At 43.6% G+C, this 22,164-nt stretch overlaps 1 protein-coding gene across 6 annotated transcripts in view; it reads left to right on the top strand.

The window, feature by feature from the left end:
• Positions 1 to 22,164, top strand: part of ADGRF5 (adhesion G protein-coupled receptor F5) — a 109,282-nt gene that overhangs the window by 47,041 nt on the left and 40,077 nt on the right. For all 6 annotated transcript variants that reach the window (XM_060308134.2, XM_030870526.3, XM_030870525.3 and 3 more), the window contains 2 exons: positions 2,944 to 3,069; positions 14,786 to 14,840. In XM_060308134.2, the coding sequence (XP_060164117.1) occupies positions 2,968 to 3,069; positions 14,786 to 14,840 (157 nt within the window). In that variant the 5' untranslated portion in view covers positions 2,944 to 2,967. The remainder of the gene's footprint in view (positions 1 to 2,943; positions 3,070 to 14,785; positions 14,841 to 22,164) is intronic.

Here is a 22,164-nt window from a genome sequence, read left to right as displayed (position 1 = left end):
CAGCTCAGGGCTGATGAAGGGTTTCCTGGAGACCAGCTGATCTGAAGCACTGGTTGTTTAGAAGATTTGGGAGAACCGTTCCCTGATGTGTTTCAGGTCAGTTTCACAATGAATGTTTCTGGTGCACATCCCTCCAAAAGAGAATGCTGTTAAAGACTGCTCCAAGGACCCCAGGCCCTCGTCCTCCAAGTGCAGTGATGCTGAGAGTCCTGGCGACTTCTTCCTGGCATAGGAGGCTTATGATGTCAGGGTGCTTGATTTCCCTCCCCCTCTCTTCTAACTTCACAGACAGGAAGACAGAGTCTGAGGAACCAGGAAGTTGCTCATCTCCCCAGGGTTACTCCTGAGCATGAGGTCATATCTCCCAGCTTTTTCTAAGATATAGTAGGCTCATATAGGTTGGTGAGTTTTAGTAGACAGTGTCCAGAATTTATAATGTAAAAGGAGAAAGAAATTGGAAATGACATCAGATATGTTTCTTTCCCTTTCAGCCTCTGCTTGTCTCTGAGTTTCTTAGTTGTGCTCTGCCATTTACTCCAGGAATTTGGAATAAATCTAAACTTCTCAGGGCTTTACCATTAAAGGGGCCCTCCTGAAGACACATTGCCTTGACGTGGGCTGCTACTCTGGGCTTTTCGTTGGATTCTCTTCCCTGTTAGCCAAGTTAAACAGCCTCCACTAGATTCCTCACTGATGAGAACAGCTGGACGGTTACTGAGACGTTATTGATATAGGTGAGAATAGTGTGTCTTCAGAAGGCTCTCCCCAAACATAGCAGGAACCCTAAAAACTGAATTGATCTTCAGTTGGTATCACTGTTCAGACTGGTCAGGCTCGCGCCATATTGGTTATCAAATATTTTTAATATTACCTCTCCCTCAAAACGATGGCCTTCTTCCTTCAAGTGGAGGACCCGCCCTTCACCCTTACCATGTAACTGATGACTGTATGTAGCTGTTTTCTTTCTTCTGTATCCAGAGAACATCCCCTCCCCACAGTGCAGTCCTTCCTGTATCCGTATTTCTACTGAATTGTGATTTTGTGGCCACAAAATAGGCCAACAGAGAAAAGGATGTCAATTTCATCAAGAGCTATGTCCAGGGAGGCTGGGGGAAGATGGGGACAGTGGACAGTATTGGCCAGTGGCTATTATACAAAAGGGCCAGACATGACCATTTAGGTTGTGACCCTTTATTTGGTCATTATCATGACCAAGATAATCCTCGCTAACTCTGACAAAGGCCAACACTGGGACGAGAGAAAGACGTGGAGTCAGCTTGAATTCCTTTAATGCCTGAGCCCCTCCATGGCTGTCACGTACTAAGGGAGGCTCATTAACTATTCAGTTACTATTCGTCTCCTTGATTAACTGCCTCAAAATGGAACGAGCCAGTCCAGTGCACTAAGTCAATGCCTAAAAAGATTAAATTCCCTCCAAAATACCCGATTCATCCCCAAAACAGTTGTTATCCCCAGGCTAAATCAGCCTGCTCCACACTCACAAAAGCCTCCTCCCTTCAACAAGGAATGAGTGGTTATGCTTTCCCTGCAGTAGATGCATCTGGTCTTAAATATCTATTCCTGTAACCTAAATTGCAAAGCGTTTTCCAAAAGCCGTTGAGTTGTAGAATTTTAAAAATGTATTTGATTGCCAGATCTGCAAATTGGCTCAGTTTTCCAGGGCCTTATTCTTCCTTCTTTTCCACTGGGGAAGAGGAAAAGGAGACAGCGACAGCTGGTGATTGAAACACAGTCCTCCCTGGCATGTAAGTCTTGGCTGTCTCTCCGTGTGTTATCCTGGCCAGGTCCCCTGGTGCCCCTGGCAACGCCTGGACCAAGGGCTGTCCTTGATGGCGGCTCTCTGGATTCCACTAAGGTCAGGGTGAAACCATTGCAGCCGGCATCCCTGGAGCTCTGCACGGCTTTTAGTCACATCTGAGCCTCAGAGAAGTCTGTGAGAGAATTAGAGGAGGTCTAAGTATCCCCATTTCATAGATGAGCAAACTGGATGCAGAGAAGTGTCAAGGATGCAATTAGTTTGTAGTCATCCTGGACCCTAACCCATATCTCCTTAGTCAAGTATTCTTTTCACAAAAACACATGGACATAAAAATGTCAGTAAGGAAAGGAATCTACACAAAGTAGTTTGTCGTGGTCCTCAGACCCATGAGAGGTGGGATTATTCCACGTGATACTCTAACTTTCAAATGCAACAATGATTAATCTGGTCGCCGAAAAAGTTTGTTTTCATTACTAGCATTGTAAAAGATAGCTATAAAAAATCAATATATTGAGATATATGTCAATGTTCCATATTATACACTCTAAAAATCTCTAAAATACAACTTGTATTTTTATGACTGAGTCCAGAAGTTTTCATACTAATGGGTCATAGCCCATTAATGTGGGTCATAAAGTCAGTGGAATGGTTTACTGCCAGAATTCAAAGAAAAAAATAGTGTAAGATAATAGAGTAGAATTGAAAATATCAGACTGTGTCGCATGTAGCAAAGGAAAGTACTGTTCTCTGAATCCTTTTGTTCATATGCTATGTACTGAACCACAAGGTTAAAAGTACTTTGTACTGAGTAGTCTCTCCCTTTTTCTTGCTTTCCCTCTCTTTCCTCTTTCTCCTTTCTCTTTCCTTCCCTCTCTCCTTCTCTATGTCTCTAGGAAAGGTACCCAGACATCTGCCATCTTTGTGCTGTTTGCAGGTACCATCCCCAGCCCTCCCAACCCCCATCCTTCCTAACACCATCCTCCCCTCACCCGGGGTCTGGAGCAGACACTGTTGTCTACATTTGATGTATTTATGCTTTTTCCTTTCTCCCCTTCACTGAAAAGATCCTTTTGTAGTGCAAACTTTGAGACAGGGTTTGCTAGTTCTTTCTGTGTTTGATAAACGAATTACTGTATCTCTAAACCATCCTATTTCCATTTCAGGCAAGGCAACTCAAACTTGAAGACATGAAATCCCCAAGGAGAACCACTTTGTGCTTCATGATTATTGTGATTTTTTCTTCCCAAGCTACACTGAACTTGAATTTAGAGTCTATTGTTTATCCTTCGGTGAGTAAATCCGTGTCTGCTGTATTTTCCCTGTCACATTTTTCTGATTTCCTGGGCATGTCACAGACGGAAATTGCTTTAAACAAATGTCTAAGGTCTTTGAGAAAATGTCACAAATGGTGGGAGGGGGTGGTGAACATAAATGGATGTTAAGGTATCTGCTGGGCTGCACGTTGCCACACTCTGAAATCAGTGGTAGTGTCAAGGGAACATCCTCCTGGCTTCCCTCCTGAAAAATTTGCCACGTCTAGGCCTGAAGCCCCGCCCTGTGAAACTGACAACAACATCTACAAAGCAGATTCTGAGGACTGAGCAGGACCTATGCTCTCAAAGTATTCACTTGAACTCCAGCATCAGACTAGAACACATTTCAAAAGGTGTTCATTTGTGTCTGTGTTATAATCACAGACTGATATAGTTGAAAGGGCCATAGATATCATCCAGGCTTTTTGCTAACAAATTAGCCAGGTCGTTTACCTTTGGGAAGTTAATGGGAGTTTAGCTCAACTCAAGAGGGTGATAAGTACCCCCTTGTTCCTTGTGGGAATCCTTGGGATCTTCTTTCCTTAGGCTACTCCATGCACCAGAGACAGGGCGTGTTACTGGTTATGAAATCTCACGAGACTGATGTGATTCTGTGTCTCAGTTTTCTCATCTGTAAAATGATGAAAATAAGAGTATTTATTTACTGATCTCTATGAGAATTAAATTAGTTAATATTTATAAGATGCCTTAGAACTGTGTCTGATACATTTTTTTCACGTCCTTATTGGAGTATAATTGCTTTACAATATTGTGTTAGTTTCTGCCGTACAACAAAGTGAATCAGCTATACGTGCATATATGCCCCCATATCCCCTCCCTCTTGCGTCTCCCTCCCACCCTCCCTATACCACCCCTCTAGGTGGTCACAAAGCAACGAGCTGATCTCCCTGTGCTATGAGGCTGCTTCCCACTAGCTATCTATTTTACATTCATGCCACTCTCTCACTTCATCCCAGCTTACGCTTCCCCCTCCCCGTGTCCTCAAGTTCATTCTCTACGTCTGCATCTTTATTCCTGTCCTGCCCCAGTTTCTTCAGAACCATTTATTTTTAAATTCCATATATATGTGTTAGCATATGGTATTTGTTTTACTCTTTCTGACTTACTTCACTCTGTATGACAGTCTCTAGGTCCATCCACCTCACTACAAATAACTCAATTTCGTTTCTTTTTATGGCTGAGTAATATTCCATTGTGTATATGTGCCACATCTTCTTTATCCATTCATCTGTCGATGGACACTTAGGTTGCTTCCATTTCCTGACTATTGTAAATAGTGCTGCAACAAACATTGTGGTACATGACTCTTTTTGAATTATGGTTTTCTCAGGGTATATGCCCAGTAGTGGGGTTGCTGGGTCATATGGTAGTTCTATTTTTAGTTTTTTAAGGAACCTCCATGCTGTTCTCCATAGTGGCTATATCAATTTACATTCCCGTCAGCAGTGCAAGAGGGTTCTCTTTTCTCCACACTCTCTACAGCATTTATTGTTTGTAGATTTTTTTTTTTGGTAGATTTTTTGATGATGGCCATTCTGACGAGTGTGAGGTGATACCTCGTTGTAATTTTGATTTGCATTTCTCTAATGATTAGTGATGTTGAGCATCCTTTCGTGTGTTTGTTGGCAATCTGTATATCTTCTTTGGAGAAATGTCTATTTAGGTCTTCTGCCCATTTTTGGACTGGGTTGTTTGTTTTTTTGATATTGAGCTGCATGAGCTGCTTGTATATTTTGGAGACTAACCCTTTGTCAGTTGCTTCATTTGCAAATGTTTTCTCCCATTCTGAGGGTTGTCTTTTCGTCTGGTTTATGGTTTCCTTTGCTGTGCAAAAGCTTTTAAGTTTCATTAAGTCCCATTTGTTTATTTTTGTTTTTATTTCCATTTCTCTAGGAGGTGGATCAAAACGGATCTTGCTGTGATTTATGTCATAGAGTGTTCTGCCTATGTTTTCCTCTAAGAGTCTTATAGTGTCTGACCTTACATTTAGGTCTTTAATCCATTTTGAGTTTATTTTTGTGCATGGTGTTAGGAAGTGTTCTAATTTCATTCTTTTACATGTAGCTGTCCAGTTTTCCCAGCACCACTTATTGAAGAGGCTGTCTTTTCTCCATTGTATATTCTTGTCTCCTTTATCAAAGATAAGGTGACCATATGTACGTGGGTTTATCTCTGGGCTTTCTATCCTGTTCCATTTATCTATATTTCTGTTTTTGTGCCAGTACCATACTGTCGTGATTACTGTAGCTTTGTAGTATAGTCTGAACTCAGGGAGCCTGATTCCACCAGCTCCGTTTTTCTTTCTCAAGATTGCTTTGGCTGTTCAGGGTCTTTTGTGTTTCCATACAAATTGTGAAATGTTTTGCTCTAGTTCTGTGAAAAATGCCATTGGTAGTTTGATAGGGATTGCATTGAACCTGTAGATTTCTTGGGTAATATAGTCATTTTCACAATGTTGATTCTTCCAATCCAAGAACATGGTATATCTCTCCATCTGTCTCTATCATCTTTATTTATTTATTTATTTATTTTTATAAATTTATTTATTTTTGGGTGTGTTGGGTCTTCGTTGCAGTGCGTGGGCTTCTCATTGTGGTGGCTTCTCTTGTTGCAGAGCATGGGCTCTAGGCATGTGGGCTTCAGTAGTTGTGGCTCGCAGGCTCTAGAGCACAGGCTCAGTAGCTGTGGCGCATGGGCTTAGTTGCTATGCGGCATGTGGGATCTTCCCGGACCAGAGATGGAACCCATCTCCCCTGCATTGGCAGGCGGATTCTTAACCACTGCCCCACCAGGGAAGCCCTATATCATCTTTAATTTCTTTCATTAGTGTCTTATAGTTTTCTGCATACAGGTCTTTTGTCTCCTTAGGTAGGTTTATTCCTAGGTATTTTATTGTTGTTGTTGCAATATTAAATGGATGTGTTTACTTAATTACTCTTTCAGATTTTTCATTATTAGTGTATAGGAATGCAAGAGATTTCTGTGCATTAATTTTGTATCCTGCTACTTTACCAGATTCATCAATTAGCTCTAGTGGTTTTCTGGTAACATCTTTAGAATTCTCTATATATAGTATCATGTCATCTGCAAACAGTGACAGTTTTACTTCTTGTTTTCCAATTTGTAGTCCTTTTATTTCTTTTTGTTCTCTGATTGCTGGGGCTAAAACTTCCAAAAGTATGTTGAATAATAGTGGTGAGAGTGGGCAACCTTGTCTTGTTCCTGATCTTAGTGGAAATGATTTCAGTTTTTCACCATTGAAAATAATGTTGGCTGTGTATTTGTCATATATGGCCTTTATTATGTTAAGGTACGTTCCCTCTATGCCTACTTTCTGGAGAGTTTTTATCATAAATGGGCGTTGAATTTTGTCGAAAGCTTTTTCTGCATCTATTGAGATGATCATATGGTTTTTCTCCTTCAATTTGTTAGTATGGTGTATCACATTGATTGATTTGCATATATTGAAGAATCCCTGCATTCCTGGGATAAACCCGACTTGATCATGGTGTATGAACCTTCTTACGTGCTGTTGGATTCTGTTTGCCAGTATTCTGTTGAGGTTTTGCATCTATTTTCATCAGTGATATTGGCCTATAGTTTTCTTCTTTTGTGACATCTTTGTCTGGTTTTGGTATCAGGGTGATGGTGGCCTCGTAGAATGAGTTTGGGAGTGTTCCTCCCTCTGCTATATTTTGGAAGAGTTTGAAAAGGATAGGTGTTAGCTCTTTTCTAAATGTTAGATAGAATTCCCCTGTGAAGCCATCTGGTCCTGGACTTTTGTTTGTTGGAAGATTTTTAATCACAGCCTCAATTTCATTCTTTGTGATTGGTCTGTTTATATTTTCTGTTTCTTCCTGGTTCAATCTCAGAAGGTTGTGCTTTTCTAAGAATTTGTCCATTTCTTCCAGGTTGTCCATTTTTTTGGCATACAGTTACTTGCAGTAATCTCTCATGATCCTTTGTATTTCTGCAGTGTCAGTTGTTAGTTCTCCTTTTTCATTTCTAATTCTGTTGATGTGAGTCCTTCCTTTTTTTCTTGAGGAGTCTGGCTAATGTTTTATCAATTTTGTTTATCTTCTCAAAGAACCAGCTTTTAGTTTTATTGATCTCTGCTATAGTTTCCTTCATTTCTTTTTCATTTATTTCTGATCTGATCTTTATGATTTCTTTCCTTCTGCTAACTTTGGGGTTTTTTTTTTGTTGTTGTTGTTCTTTTTTCTCTGATTGCTTTAGTTGTAATGTTAGGTTGTTTATTTGAGATGTTTCTTGTTTCTTAAGGTAGAATTGTAATACTATAAACTTCCCTCTTAGAACTGCTTTTGCTGCATCCCATAGGTTTTGGGTCATCGTGTTTTCATTGTCATTTGTTTCTAGGTACTTTTTGGTTTCCTCTTTGATCTCTTCATTGATCTCTTGGTTATTTCATAATGTATTGTTTAGTCTCCATGGGTTTGTATTTTGTTACAGTTTTTTTTCCTGTAATTAATATCTAGTCTCATAGCGTTGTGGTCAGAAAAGATACTTGATATGATTTCAATTTTCTTAAATTTACCAGTGCTTGATTTGTGACCCAAGGTATGATCTATCCTGGAGAATATTCCATGAACACTTGAGAAGAAAGTGTATTCTGTTGTTTTTGGATGGAATGTCCTATAAATATCAATTAAGTCCATCTTGTTTAATGTGTCATTTAAAGCTTGTGTTTCCTTATTTATTTTTATTTTGGATGATCTGTCCATTGGTGAAAGTGGGGTGTTAAAGTCCCCTACTATTATTGTGTTTCTGTCCATTTCCCCTTTTATGGCTGTTAGCATGTGCCTTATGTATTGAGGCGCTCCTATGTTGGGTGCATAAATATTTACAATTGTTTTATCTTCTTCTTGGATTGATCCCTTGATCATTATGTAGTGTCCTTCTTGTCTTTCATAATAGTCTTTATTTTAAAGTCTATTTTGTCTGATATGAGAATTGCTACTCCAGCTTTCTTTTGATTTCCATTTGCATGGAATATCTTTTTCCGTCCCCTCGCTTTCAGTCTGTATGCGTCCCTAGGTCTGAAGTGGGTCTCTTATAGACAGCATATATGCGGGTCTTGTTTTTGTATCCATTCAGCCAGTCTACATCTTTTGGTTGCAGCATTTAATCCATTTACATTTAAGGTAATTATCGTATGTATGTTCCTATTATCATTTTCTTAATTGTTTTGTTTTTGTTATTGTAGGTCTTTTCCTCCTCTTGTATTTCCTGCCTACAGACGTTTCTTTAGCAGTTGTTGTAAAGCTGGTTTGGTGGTGCTGAATTCTCTTAGCTTTTGCTTGTCTGTAAAGGTTTTAATTTATCCATCAAATCTGAATGAGATCCTTGCTGGGTAGAGTAATCTTGGTTGTAGGTTCTTCCCTTTTATTACTTTAAATATGTCCTGCCAGTCCCTTCTGGCTTGCAGAGTTTCTGCTGAAAGATCAGCTGTTAACCTTATGGGGATTCTCTTGTATGTTATTTGTTGCTTTTCCCTTGCTGCTTTTAATATTTTTCCTTGTATTTAATTTTTGATAGTTTGATTAATATGTGTCTTAGAGTGTTTCCCCTTGGATTTATCCTGTATGGGACTCTCTGCGCTTCCTGGACTTCTTTCCTTTCCCATATTAGAGACGTTTTCAACTATAATCTCTTCAAATATTTTCTCAGTCCCTTTCTTTTTCTCTTCTTCTTCTGGAACCCCTATAATTTGAATGTTCGTGCATTTAATGTTGTCCCAGGGGTCTCTGAGACTGTCCTCAATTCTTTTCATTCTTTTTTCTTTATTCTGCTCTGCGGTAGTTATTTCCACTATTTTATCTTCCAGGTCACTTATCTGTTCATCTGCCTCAGTTATTCTGCTATTGATCCCTTCTAGTGAATTTTTCATTTCATTTACTGTGTTTTTCCTCATTGTTCGTTTGCTCTTTAGTTCTTCTAGGTCCTTGTTAAACGTTTCTTGTATTTTCTCTATTCTATTTCCAAGATTTTGGATCATCTTTACTGTCATTATTCTGAATTCTTTTTCAGGTAGACTGCCTATTTCCTCTTCATTTGTTTGGTCTGGTGGGTTTTACCTTGCTCCTTCATCTGCTGTATGTTTCTCTGTCTTCTCATTTTGCTTAACTTACTGTGTTTGGGGTCTCCTTTTCACAGGCTGCAGGTTTGTAGTTCCCGTTGTTTTTGGTGTCTGCCCCCAGTGGCTAAGGTTGGTTTAGTGGCTTGTGTAGGCCTCCTGGTGGAGGGGACTGGTGCCTGTGTTCTAGTGGATGAGGCTGGATCTTGTCTTTCGGGTGGGCAGGACCACATCTGGTGGTGTGTTTTGGGTGTCTGTGAACTTACTATGATTTTAGGCAGCCTCTCTGCTAATGGGTGGGGTTGTGTTCCTGTCTTGCTAGTTGTTTGGCATGGGGAGTCCAGCACTAGAGCTTGCTGGTCATTGATTGGAGCTGGGTCTTAGCATTGAGACGGAGATCTCTGGGAGAGCTCTCGACAATTGATATTACGTGGGGCCGGGAGGTCCCTGGTGGACCAATGTCCTGAACTCGGCTCTCCCACATCAGAGGCTCAGGCCTGACACCTGGCCAGAGCACCAAGACCCTGTCAGCCTCACAGTTTTTAATTCTTCTGATTTCCACAGCTCTACTTCCCATCTGTGTTTCAGCCAGTCGCACAGCTGCTAGTGTTGAAGGGTCTCCTGCTGAGGCGGGGGTTGGATGTGGCTCACTGCGGGGACAAGACACTGGCAGCAGAAGTTCTGGGAAGTACTCTTTGGTTTGAGCCTTCCCGTAGTCCCGATAACATAGTTTTTATTTTTGCAATAAATCTTTTCAGTAGCAGTGAGCAGAGCCAGGAATACGCTTGGTCAACAAAATAATGCTGAGCACAGTCCTCTTAAAATCTGACTGCAGCATCAATAAAAGTAAAATCATAATGAAGGAGCAGAAAAGGAAATATAAAACAGAATTTTGGAGACAAGAAGACAAATAGTCAACTGGCAATCAAATTGGAAAACTCAAGAAAACTGAATCTTAAGCCAACAGTGGAGAAAGCTAACTTAATATTCATCAAAACGTTCAAGAATTGATGAAACCCTCTGAAAGTGGGGCATGAAGAGAATGCTGATACAAGGAGACTGGTTGAAGGATGTGTGAAAAGTGGTTGGGTCCCTATATCCCCTCTCCCATGCCGTGAACTTGGGCAAGCTGCCCTTCCTCCACCCTGGCAGAAGTCTGGAAGTTTATTCTCTGGAGAGGGTGAAATGCAGCGTCTCTTTATCTAATACACTCGAATATAGTCACAGATGTATCCTTCCAGAAGCAGAAACACTCACGACTGACTCACACAGGTTACATGAGATTTTTCTCCAACAGGCGTTTGGAAAAAAAAAAAAGAAGTATGAGTCCTGACTGCCCTCCATCTCCTGACCCAGTAAACTCCCTGTGCCTCATACATTTTTTAAAGGCTCTATCAGTGTTTGCTATTAGGATTTCTCTTCTTGTAATAGCATTTTTTCTACCGACTTTTTAAAAAGATATTTAGTGCTACTTTATCCAGTCTGTCACTATAGTTAGAGCTTCACTGGTAGATTTTACCATGAGAAAATGTCTCTTTTTGCCCTGCTTGGTACTTTTCAATTTTAATTCTTTGTCTTATATTCCAATGGTCAGTTCTGTTTTTTATTTGTGTTTGCCTGATCTTTGTTCTTTACTTTTTTTTAGCTTTCAGTATATTCCTTTGTTCTACTGGTTCTCTTATAAACAAGGAATGTTTGAGGTTCTTTTTTTTCATCTGACTGTGATTTGGGGAGTATAATTTATTCACATTTGATGTCATATTTAAAATGCTTGCTCTTACTTTCAGGATTTTTTTTATGAGTTTATGCATTTCCTTCCTCGCTTCTGTTTTTGTGTCTTTCTTTGTTTGGACCTAGGTTTTATCTTTTTTATTTCTCTCATGACTTGGGAGGTATACTTTGTATGTCTTCTTCCAAACTCCGCTATGCGGGATGCAGCCCATGCAATCATATGCGGCAGCTTGCTCTCATAAATAGAGGAGGGAAACATTACTTTTCCTGTGAGTTTGCACGGTCAGTACAGAGCTCTACTTCCCCCAAGCATGTGGGGAGAAAGCCGGAGCCTGAAGTGATCTCAGCAATGGGGTCAGCCTTACCTCTGTTCCAGAGTTTCCCAGTGTTCCTAGCTGCAGCAGTGCCCTCCCACTGTGCCAGCTCGGCCCTCATCACAGCATCCTTAACAAAGTCACTCTATCTGCCTCATGGCCCAGGCTGATCAGGGGATAGGCCTCCCAGGACTGCTGGTGGACCTTTAAATTTGTCTTCCTGAAAGCTCCCACCACCATGCCAAAAGGCCCCAATTGTCCCCCCTAGACCTGCCTTCAAGATATAATATCTTCATCCAGCCTAGAGGCTGAAGACCTCCATTGGAGTGGTGCCCTTGAACCTGCCTTATCAGCTCACGCTGCCTAAGCTGCCACTCAGCTCCCACTTCTACCATTTTAAAAGCAACATGGGGTGATGAGCTTTTAAAAAAAACTGTGGTAAATACAAAATTTACCATCTTCACCATTTTTAAGTGTATAGTTTAGTAGTGTTAAATATATTCACATTTTCGTGCAGCCAGTCTCCAGAACCATCTCGCAAAACTGAAACTCTGTAAACAGTAAACGATACCTCCCTAGCTCTGCACCTCCTAGTTCCTGGAACTCACTGTTCTACTTTCTGTCTCCATGATTTTGGCTACTCCAAGTACCTCATACAAGTGGAATCATATAGTATTTGTCTTTTCATGACTGCCTTATTTCACTTAGAATAATGTCCTAAAAATATATCTATGTTGTAGTCTGCATCAGAATTTCCTTCCTTTCTTAAGTCTGAACATGGGCCCATTGTATGTATATCCTACTTTGTTGATCCATTTATCCATCAAATGGATCGTATGGTAGTTTTTTTTTAATTAATTAATTTATGTATTTATTTTTGGCCGTGTTGGGTCTTCGTTGCTGCTCGCGGGCTTTCTCTAGCCGTGGCAAGTGGGGGCTACTCTTCGTTGCGGTGCGCGGGCTTCTTATTGTGGAGCACAGACTCTAGGCAAGCGGGCTTCAGTCGTTGTAGCACGTGGGCTCAGTAGTTGTGGCGCATGGGCTTCGTTGTTCCGTGGCATGTGGGATCTTCCCCGAGCAGGGCTTGAACCTGTGTCCCCTGCGCCAGCAGGTGGATTCTTAACCACTGCGCCACCAGGGAAGCCCCTAAAAAAGCAGTTTTCTTCACCCGATTCTAGACCTGCTGAATCGGATTAAGGGAGGGAGGGAGGTGATCCTTATGCCCACAGAGATTTGAAATGCTCTGCATGAGAGGATTGAAATGTTCCTTGATTTTAACCCACAACTGCCGGCAGCAAGTCCTTAATTTTTTAGCACCCCTGGAAAATGGGAGAAATGAAATCTCAGCTTGGGAGAGCTTCCCAAAAGTGACCACCAGTAGTCACCTTCTCCTGGGCTGAGTTCCCCAGCAGCAAGCCATGGAGAGTGGACAGAGAAAGCTTCCTGGTGGCTCCCCTTCCCCAACCCCAAGCCCCAGGGAGGATGGAGACAGCAAGGCAGCGGAAGAACTCTTCCTTCTGCCCAGGCACGGAGCCAGAGAAGGCTCCAGGGCAAGCCGCACAGGAACCAGCCCTGTACATTGACTTTGTTATTTCTTGCTTTCTGCACATTGCGGTAGACCTGAACTAACCTCACTGCAAACGAAGCAGCACCCTGGGCTTTGGAAATTCTAATCATCAGCCATCATTCCTCTGTTCATATCTTCAAGAACATTTGTGAACTCTCAGGTCCCGCCACAGTTCCTGTGGACGTGAATACTAGCCATTGAAAAGAAGGAGGGGGTGGTGGAGACAACAGAGAAAGAAAGAGAAAAGACACTAGTTAAGAGATACTGGGTCACCAAGGGGAGCCCAGTTCCCCCACAGTTTCCGGGGTACCTCCTGATAAGACGATGCCGTACCTATGTGGATAAGCGCAAACTTAGGATGCAGGCTAGCTGGGTTTGAGTCCTGATTCTGCCATTTCAAGGCTGTGTGACCTTAGGCAAGTTATTTGACCTCTCTGCACCTGTGTTTTCTCATCCGTGAAATGGAGATAATAACGGTATCTACGCCTCAGATTGTCATGAGGATTAAATAAATAAGCACACACCAAGTACTTAACAGTGCCTGGCACAGGGTGTTGAAGAAGTCTTAGGAATTATTGTTTTTGTTATCATTATGATGTGAGATAACTAGGAAAAAATGGTAGAGACCACAGGTGGCAGAGCTCTCTGTCTCTCGGGGGGTGTTCGTTGGTGCATGGGGTTCATGGTAAAGCACACACCCTGGAGGGCAGGGGTTATCTGGCTCTTCTACTGAGACTTAAGGAAGTTTGGATTGGGAAACACATCATAGGAAGATTCACTTGGAGGCAGGGATGAGCTAGGAGCCCCATATCAGGTCGAGGTAAGGTTATAAGCTACGGAGCTGGCAGTGAACTCAGCAGCAAAGCCCATCAATGTCAGGTCTTAAACAAAGAAGCCACCTGATGACAGTAGATGAGCTTTATGGAGATGAAGCAAGTGGCAGTATGCAAATGGGGGGAGTCCACGTGAATGGTGCCCCCAGGACAGCGTGATGCCCTGTCCCAGAATAGCACTTACTCTGTCATCAAAACTATTCTAGTGTTTTTCATTGATTACTCATTTGATCCTCACAGCAACCTCATGAGGTAAGCTATTTTTATCGCTCTACTTTAGGTGAGTACTGAGGCACTGAGAGGTTAAGTAACTTGCCCAAGGTCACACAGCCATTTTATGGCAGAGTTAGGATTTGAATTCAATTTCTGCAGAGTCCTTATGCTTAATTATTGTACTATACGATCTAACTAACATTTATTAAGAGCTTACTATGTTCCACGTTGCGGTTGGCTTATTTCTCATAACAATTCTATGAGGTCAGCACTATTATTATTCCATTTTACAGAAAAGAAAACTGAGACTCAGAGAGGACGAGTAACTTCCTCAAGGTCGCGTAGCTAGTAAGGGCCTGTACCCAGGCATTCTGGCTCTAGAGCTGGCTCTCAAAGCCCCCGCCTCAGAAGGCAACCATCGAACCATCTAGGAGAAAAAGGGCCAGAGGAGGAGAAAATAATTTCTAAGCATGCACAATCTAAACAGCCCTAATGCTGCAGAAATATTAGGGTGGGGACAGGCCGAGTGTGGAGGGGAGGTCGTGAGACTCGTCTAAAAGGTCATGCGAATGACTCAGGGTTCAAGTCTCAGTACAGTGGAGGACAGCGTCATTTATATTTCTCGACAGGCCTCAAGCTGCAGGAACTCTGAGAAACTCAGATAGGCTGATTTCTTCCGCTCCTGCGTCTAGAGACTGGTCTATAAAAAGTCGATGCCCAGATCATACCACAGAGACGAATCCATTTCATTTCCCCGACCCTTCAATCACTGGTTGCCCGCCATCCCCGGGGCACGAGGTGCTGACCCAGAATCTGCAGCCCTACCCTCAGCTTGAACGTCCCGGGGCATGTGAACAGAGAACCATTGTGAAAAGACGTCTCTAACACTCACTGACTATTTTCTAAAATGTTCTTTCAGCTTCTCCATGAACATGAACTAGCACGGGAGGACCCAATAAGGCAAAAACGAGCCGGTATGTAACCCTTTGCTTGGCCATTTTTCTAGTAAATCGCAACAAATGACATTTGTTGTAACTTTTAGAAACACTGGGATCCACATAATACAGTCTCTGAGCATCTCAGTGTTCAGTTTCTAGAAGTAACTGCAGAGGAACTCCATTCTCTATCCAATGACATTAAAGGGGTCTTATCAGCACATTCAGGGCTCGTGTCCCCTCCCATCACGTCTCCTCAGAGCCTGAAGATTTCCTCGAGGCCCCTTCCTTCAGCTGCCCTCTGCCACCACCAAAAAGCCTGCTTCTCTCTTCTCAGCCCAGCAGCCTTGCCTTTTTTCTTTTTCTTTTTTTCTTTTAACCTCGTCTCCTCTCACTCAGCACTTTATTTTGTGGATCAGTTGAATCGCTACACCCAAGTCCTTTTCTGCCTGCCACTCCAGGTGCCCACTGAATTCCCAAGAAGGTGTCTGGAAAACACGGGGCTCTGCCCTTTGGAGGGTTGGGGGCAGGGGAGAGCTGTGAACACCTGCATGGTGATGGTCAGTGTCTCCTCCCTCATGTGGGACCCTGAGCAGGTGGGTACATCTGGAGGCTGCATTTTCCAAGGACCAGCTCCTCCCACCACAGCAACCTTGCAAAAGCATCAACCTGATTTTCTCATTTCCCTGCAGAAAATCCTTCAAGGGCTGCCAATTGCTTTGGAGATAAAATCTGATTATCTGCTCACTGGACCCTAAGTGCTTTGCCCACTCACTCTCCTTCTGCTGCTTTTCGCAGAGTCAGTATCCCACTCACCACACCCCTTTGCTTGTCTGGGGGACTCAATTCACATAGGCTCCTGCCCTGGAAGGTCTTCCATCAATTCCCTAGACAGGGAGGGGCTGTGTTCCTGGGTTCCCCTTACCCACAATACATCCTCGTAGCCCAACATTTATCCCAATGCATTGTAATTCTTTTGCTTCCTGTTTGCCACTCCCAGGAGACATGAGCTCCCTTGAACCCTCTTCCTCTCTGCAGCCTGGCATGTAGCCCAGTGTCCCAACAGATGAGTGAACAAATAAAGAGAAGGCATGTCTCTGTCATAGCTGTCCCTGTGTGAGTTCAGAGGATATGTTCCTTTTTGCTAAGAGTCTGCTGGCTTCGTGGCTGGACCAACCATCTAGAAACTTCTTCACTTGTAACATTGGGACTGAATCCTTTTCCAAGCGTGTTGGGACTTGGTCTGTTCAGTCTGGTGGTCTAAAAGAGACTTTAGGCTGCCAGAGGGAGCAGGCTTGCCCCAAGGGCAGGATAAAGGCGTCCGGTAGAGCCCCTTACAGGGCCATAACAAGATCCGCCTGCTGCCCCGTGCGTGAAATGAGAATTCAACCAGTGCTCGCCGGAAGTTCATATCATTGGTCCTCTCTCCTTCCCTTCCTTCCCTTTTTTTTCTATTTTAACCTTGTTTTATATCCCTATGGGATCCTCACTCGCCCTCCTCTCCTTCCCTAAAGTGATCTACAGCACAGACTGTACTTTGTACTTCCTGTGCTTTTAAAACAAGCATTATCACCTCTACCCACCCCTCCCCCATGACAACCCCTTGAACCCTCCCACCCCCACGACAGGAACAGGACCAGAGATGTCCCCACTCAATATTTTGAAAGACTTTTCTTCTTAAAATCAAACCACTTGCGTTAAGTTCCAGCTCCAGGTTCTGCCAGCTTCTTCTAGGGTTCAGGCTGCCCCCTGCCTCGGAACCAGTCGGTGACCCGACACCTGGAAAAGTAACATCTTTCTGCACTTCCAGCCCTAGCTATTTGTGATCCCTGGTGCCAGCATGAGAGGTTAGCCCTCAGAGAGGAAACCTCTTCCACTTCTAAGGATTTGACATTCCAAAATTTTTCCAGACGTGCTTTCATTACAAACAGTCACGAAGATGATAAATCAACATGAAAACATGTTTTCCATTTTTTATACATGGTTTGGGCCTCTCTAGGGTCATTCTGGAGGTGTTGATGACTCAACCCGTCATCTGCAGAAGAAGGATTGGCCTTGGTACTTGTACAAAATCACTGAAGTAAGAAGTGGTCATGCCGCAGATGCTCAGAATATAAGTTGCAATTAAGAGCATCGCTCTCCAGGAAAACTAGGAAAGCAAGCAATAGGAAGGTTACATTCAGCAGATGCCACACAGAAGTGTCTGTGTTCTGGAGGCTTCGTGCCAGAAAGTGGCAAACAAAGTTTCCAAGAGAAAGAGAATTCTCAGAAGGAATTTCCTTTTGAGGCATTGGACCAACTCTATAGAGCTTTAAAGTTTGATCCTTTAAAGGTAGGATCAATACTCACCTTTATTCTCAGAGCTGTGGACTTCTTCCTTTACCACATGTTATGTATCACAGATATATCACACACATCCAGACACACACACACATATATACATACATGCAAATATACAAATATATTTTTACTGTACAGGGTTGTTGAGAAGATTAAATAATAGTATGTACTTATTTTTTAAATGTTAATATAGTTATCTGGGGGGGGTATTTGATGTTTTTGTTTGTTTTAATGGTTTTTAAAATTAAAAACAAATTTAATGGACTTATTTATAAAAATATTGCATTTGACAGAGCCTGAAATATACCTGGTACGGAGAAGGTTTTGTAGAACTACTGAAGGCAGGAGGTTGGATGCCACAATATTAGCATTTTAGGAAAACTATCTCAAAACTCTGTGGGGACAGAGAAACCTTCACCAAAAACTCGGAGGCCAGGGGCAAGAAGAGTATGAACCTGCTTGTTAGTGGCTCTTGGGGAGCAGAGGGAAATAAGCATCCGTCAAAGCCTCCAGAATTCTGTCCTGATTCCACCAGGAAGTGGATTCTAGACCAGCCGAGAGGCTGGCACAGAGAAGGCATTGGTAGAAGCCATCTGAAGTGAAAATTTGCCAGATGGTTACGGTTGAATGAATTAGATGAAGAGGTTAGTGCCGGGAGACCAGCAAGGGTGCAGCAGTGTGGACTGTCATCGGCCCTGGTGCCTGGAATGACGTTAGGAAAGGAACATGGCGAACGCTTGTGAGAGACATTTGGAGAATTGGGTCAAAAGGACTTGGGGACAGACTTGACATGGGGGTGACAGGAGGGATGATTTATATGATACTTGGGAGTGCACAGACCCGGGTGACTGGGGAGGTGGAGGCCACGGGTAGAAGCCGGAGCTGGAATGAAAATCTTATTTTGGAAGTACAACAGTCAGCGGGAAATTTAGTCTTAAGGGCAATCTTCACAGGGGACTGAAAGCAGAAGTTTCTTGGGAATTCCCTGGGGGTCCAGTGGTTAAGGCTCCGTGCTTCCACTGCAGGGGGCACGGATTCGATCCCTGGTTGGAGAATTAAGATCCTGCATGCGTGCGGCCAAAAATAAATAAAGTGCCGGGATGGACTGATTTTAAAGGTTTTTTTTTCTAAAAAGAGGCTTCTTAGGTTGGAAGTAACGCAAATGTGTCCTCAGCATCAATTATGAAGTTCCCCATGTCAGATTTCTGAGCTTAACTGGGAATGTGTCTTGGGTCCTGGGCTGAAGAGTCCCCACTGGTGCTTCTTTGGTTTCAAAAGGAATGGCTGGTAGGAGAAAGGGAGACCCAGGGTGTCCTAAGCCCGAGCTGGAGGCACTATACATCTTCACAGATCCAGTGAGAGCAAGGTTCCTACCAGATTGGGTTGCCAGCTGCCAGCTCGGAAATCCTGACCTTTCTGCAGACCTGCAGCCCCGCCGGCTGTGCTGTCTCCTTTTGATCTGTGTTCAGGAAATGCTGTGCATTCTCCAGATTGAGAAACACATTTGGGGATTTTCCTGGCTTTAATCTTTCTTATGATAACTTGTGGCATTTCGTGCTCTGAGCAGGCAGTAGTGGTGGCAAAGTAAGAAGAGAAGGCTGGTTCTCTCTGCCTGGTGGGTTTTTTTTTTTTTTTTGCTTACCTGACTCAAAAGTGAGACCTGATTGGAAGAGAATTAGGTTTAGTTGACCTACCAGCAGATGGCTGCATAGATGTTAATCCGTACACTTATTATGATCAGTATTATTATTTCTACACGCTGTTTCAGAATGGCTATTATATGCTAGGCAATTTGCTAGGGGTCTTCATACCCCAACTCCTTAACAACAAATTCTGCAGAGAAAATAGTGCTCCTGACTTACAGATGAGCAAAGCCTGGCTCACAGGGGTTCAGTAGCCTCCCAGGTGAGAGGGCATTTACCCCAGCTCTCTAGGCTCCGAGTCCTAGCTCATAGTTAGCAGTCAGAGTTTTCAACATGACTTTCTGGATCTTGCCTATGAGATTCCGTGCCATGATTTTTTTTTTTTAGCAAAGAAGTGTTTTTAATATTGAATTAGTATACATTTATTAAGCACCTATCGGGCACAAAGAACATAAAACATGCTGACTGCTGCTATCAACTTTTAATCTGGTTGTAAGGATAGGATATGCACGCACCCTAAGTTAAATTCGAATTCTGTAAATATCAAAAGCAGAGTCATCCCGTATTGGGAGCCTGAAAAAGGCAAAGCTACTGGCTGGAAAATGGTAGGAGCTACAGAGAGATAGGTCTGGGCTAAATGTAAGTTTCTAACAGAACTAACTAAAGGTGGGTTGGACCGTCTTATGTGGAGGTGAGTTTCATGTCATGCAAGGTATTTAAGCCAATCTGAATAAGCACCTGGCAGGAGCGTTTATAGGGGGAATCACGGCATCTGATGAGTGGTTACCCAAGATGATCTTCAAAATACTCAACTTCACGATGCCTTGATTCTGTGAGTCCTCAGGTCACTGAGCACACACAGGCTCAGAGAGTGACCAGGAAAGAATTGATTGAGGTTGAGGCATGAAAGGAGGAGCAGAAATGGGACAGAAGAAGGGAGGGAGGAGGGAGCTCCAGGCAGAGGGAGTACAAGGAGATTCTTGATGGCCTGGGGCTTTTTCTTACGCGTGTATTGCAGAAGGAAACTGTGTTCTCGCTAACCACATTTAGAGGAAGTTTACGCAGCTGTGATTCTCGGGGCAGATTTGTTGAGTGAGGGGCTCTAGCATCACTTTACGTGGGGCTGACTTTGATGATTTGGGTGTATGATGAGCTAGTAGAATTGATTCTTTTCTCCAGGCCTCACAGCCCATTGTTTTATGCCACAGTGCTGCCCTCCCTCTCCCCCATCCATGCCTGCCCCCCAGACCATAGCCATAGTGTGAACAAACCTTTCAAAACCTAAAGGGAGGACAGGATCTTTGACTCTCTCCTGACAAAGGTACAGCAGACCCAGATGATGCTGCCAAATTGGTACCTACGAGAACATGTCAAGAAAAAAAGCAGAGCAGGTAGCTTTTAATATTTACCTGCTACAGGACTAAGGGGGAGAAACAAATCTAAATCTTCAGTGATAAGGAAGCATGGGCCCCTTTGGTCAAGAGAAAACCGCATGAACCTCGTTTCTCCTGAGCGATGTCAGCAGGCCCCACTCTCTTGCAGGTGAGAGGTTCATTTATACACTGATTTAGGCCCCGACTTCTGAGAAGCTGTAATTACCCGTAGAGTGGCCAGGCAAAAATAGTCTTGTTTGCTTAAACAGCTGTGATGAAGACCCAGAACTGCTTGTCACAGTTTGTGGCCAACTTTCCAGAAATGTCTCTATAAGATAAGTGCGGGCACTGATTAATGGGAAAGGAGAGGGGAAATCCTGGTTGGTTTGTGCCTCCCAGGCCAGGGATAAGCCTGCGTCTGTGACACTGATGACCCCTGGAATGTGCTACCTTCCACTGGGGCATCGGTGAGTCAGAAGAACTCAGACAAACAACACCAGGGCGAAGGAGCCCGAGGCGAAGCGAACACATTGAACTGTCTGGAATCAGGTGGTCCAGGGGCAGCAGAGAAGCATGGAAGGGCCTCTAAAATACACAGAGTGGGAGGAACCTTCCTGTTCCTCCTGGGTCCCTTGTAGCCTGGGGCAAGCCCACCAGCATCACTTTCCGAAGCTCTGAAGTCCTCAGGTTTGGAGGAGGTGAGGCGGACAGGGCGTGGCCTTTCGACCCCAAATCTTGGGCCCCTGACCCCACCCTACACAAGTCATACTAATCCTGAGCATCTGGGCTTCTTCCGTTAATCAGATGCTCTTCCTGGGCATTACAGGGACTGGAGGCCCAGTGGTGTTTCTGTGTTCTGCTTGCCCATAACACCAGGATGCTTTGGGTTCAGGGCCAAGCCAATGGTCGCTGGTAGGTCCAGCCAAGCTATCTCTATCTTTGAAGTTATTAATTACTGCACGCCCACCCCACCTCCAAAACATCCTTTATTCTCTTTTCCTGAGGAACACGTGGCACCATTAAGGGAGAAATGATTCTACCAGTCACACTGTCAGAGTGAGGTAATGGAAAGAACCCCGTTCTAGAAGTCCAGAGATCCAAGTTCTGGTCCTGTGGACACCACCACCAAGCAGCAGAAGCTGGGGAAAGTCATTTACTCTTTGGGGGAATCATTTTTCTCATGCCTAAAAGCAGAGATTTCTGGGACTAACTTATAAATATTCTACTTTGACTCACCTGGGTCGAGGCCCCACAGTATCTGTGTGTGTAGAATCCCTACGTGTGGATATCATCAGTCAGGAGCGGGGACCACGGGAATAGATGATCGCCAAGGGCAGACCTGTAGCCTTCTGAGTTAGTATGGTGTTTTCGAGCCTGTTTTGAAGAATTGACCATTTTCAAGAAGACATTTCTCTCTCTATTAAATGTTTCCCATCCTTATCAGTCTCTATAGAGGACTGATGCTCAGGCTGAGGGTTACTCTGAACCCCCCTTAGAAGTTGTCAAGAACATAAAAGGTGGCTGAGGGGAAGGGGGCCTTATAGGCTGGTGCTTCAATTCATATTTGCACAAACACCATAGACTAGAACTCGCTCAAGTCACAGGAACTGTCCTCTTAGTCGTATTTTAAGCTTTTGGCTCAGCTCCTTGTAGGACCTCAGCGGAAGAACTACCTTGGCTTCAGTGGGGAATGATGACATCCAGGAAGCACCACGTGCTTTTCAGGCACATGCTCGTTCTCCAATTACATCTGTAAAGAGCAGAAAGAGGTGGGCTCAGGGATGGGTGATACTCACGACCCTCAGGCAGGCATGGAAATCATGCTGGGATCAGACCCTGGGAGGCAATAATGCAGGTGATGGAGTGGGTGATACGGGATTGTTACTGACCTCACTCATCTCAAAAGCAGCTGCCGTCCAGGAAATCCTGTTTACATTCATTCCTGGCAGGAGAGTAGACTGACCACAGCAAAGAGGATCCTGGAGCTTCTGAATCCTCCGGAGGGTA

This window comes from Globicephala melas, chromosome 11, assembly GCF_963455315.2.
Source record: "Globicephala melas chromosome 11, mGloMel1.2, whole genome shotgun sequence".
Lineage (NCBI taxonomy): Eukaryota > Metazoa > Chordata > Mammalia > Artiodactyla > Delphinidae > Globicephala > Globicephala melas.
This window is presented reverse-complemented; position numbering and strand designations above follow the sequence as displayed.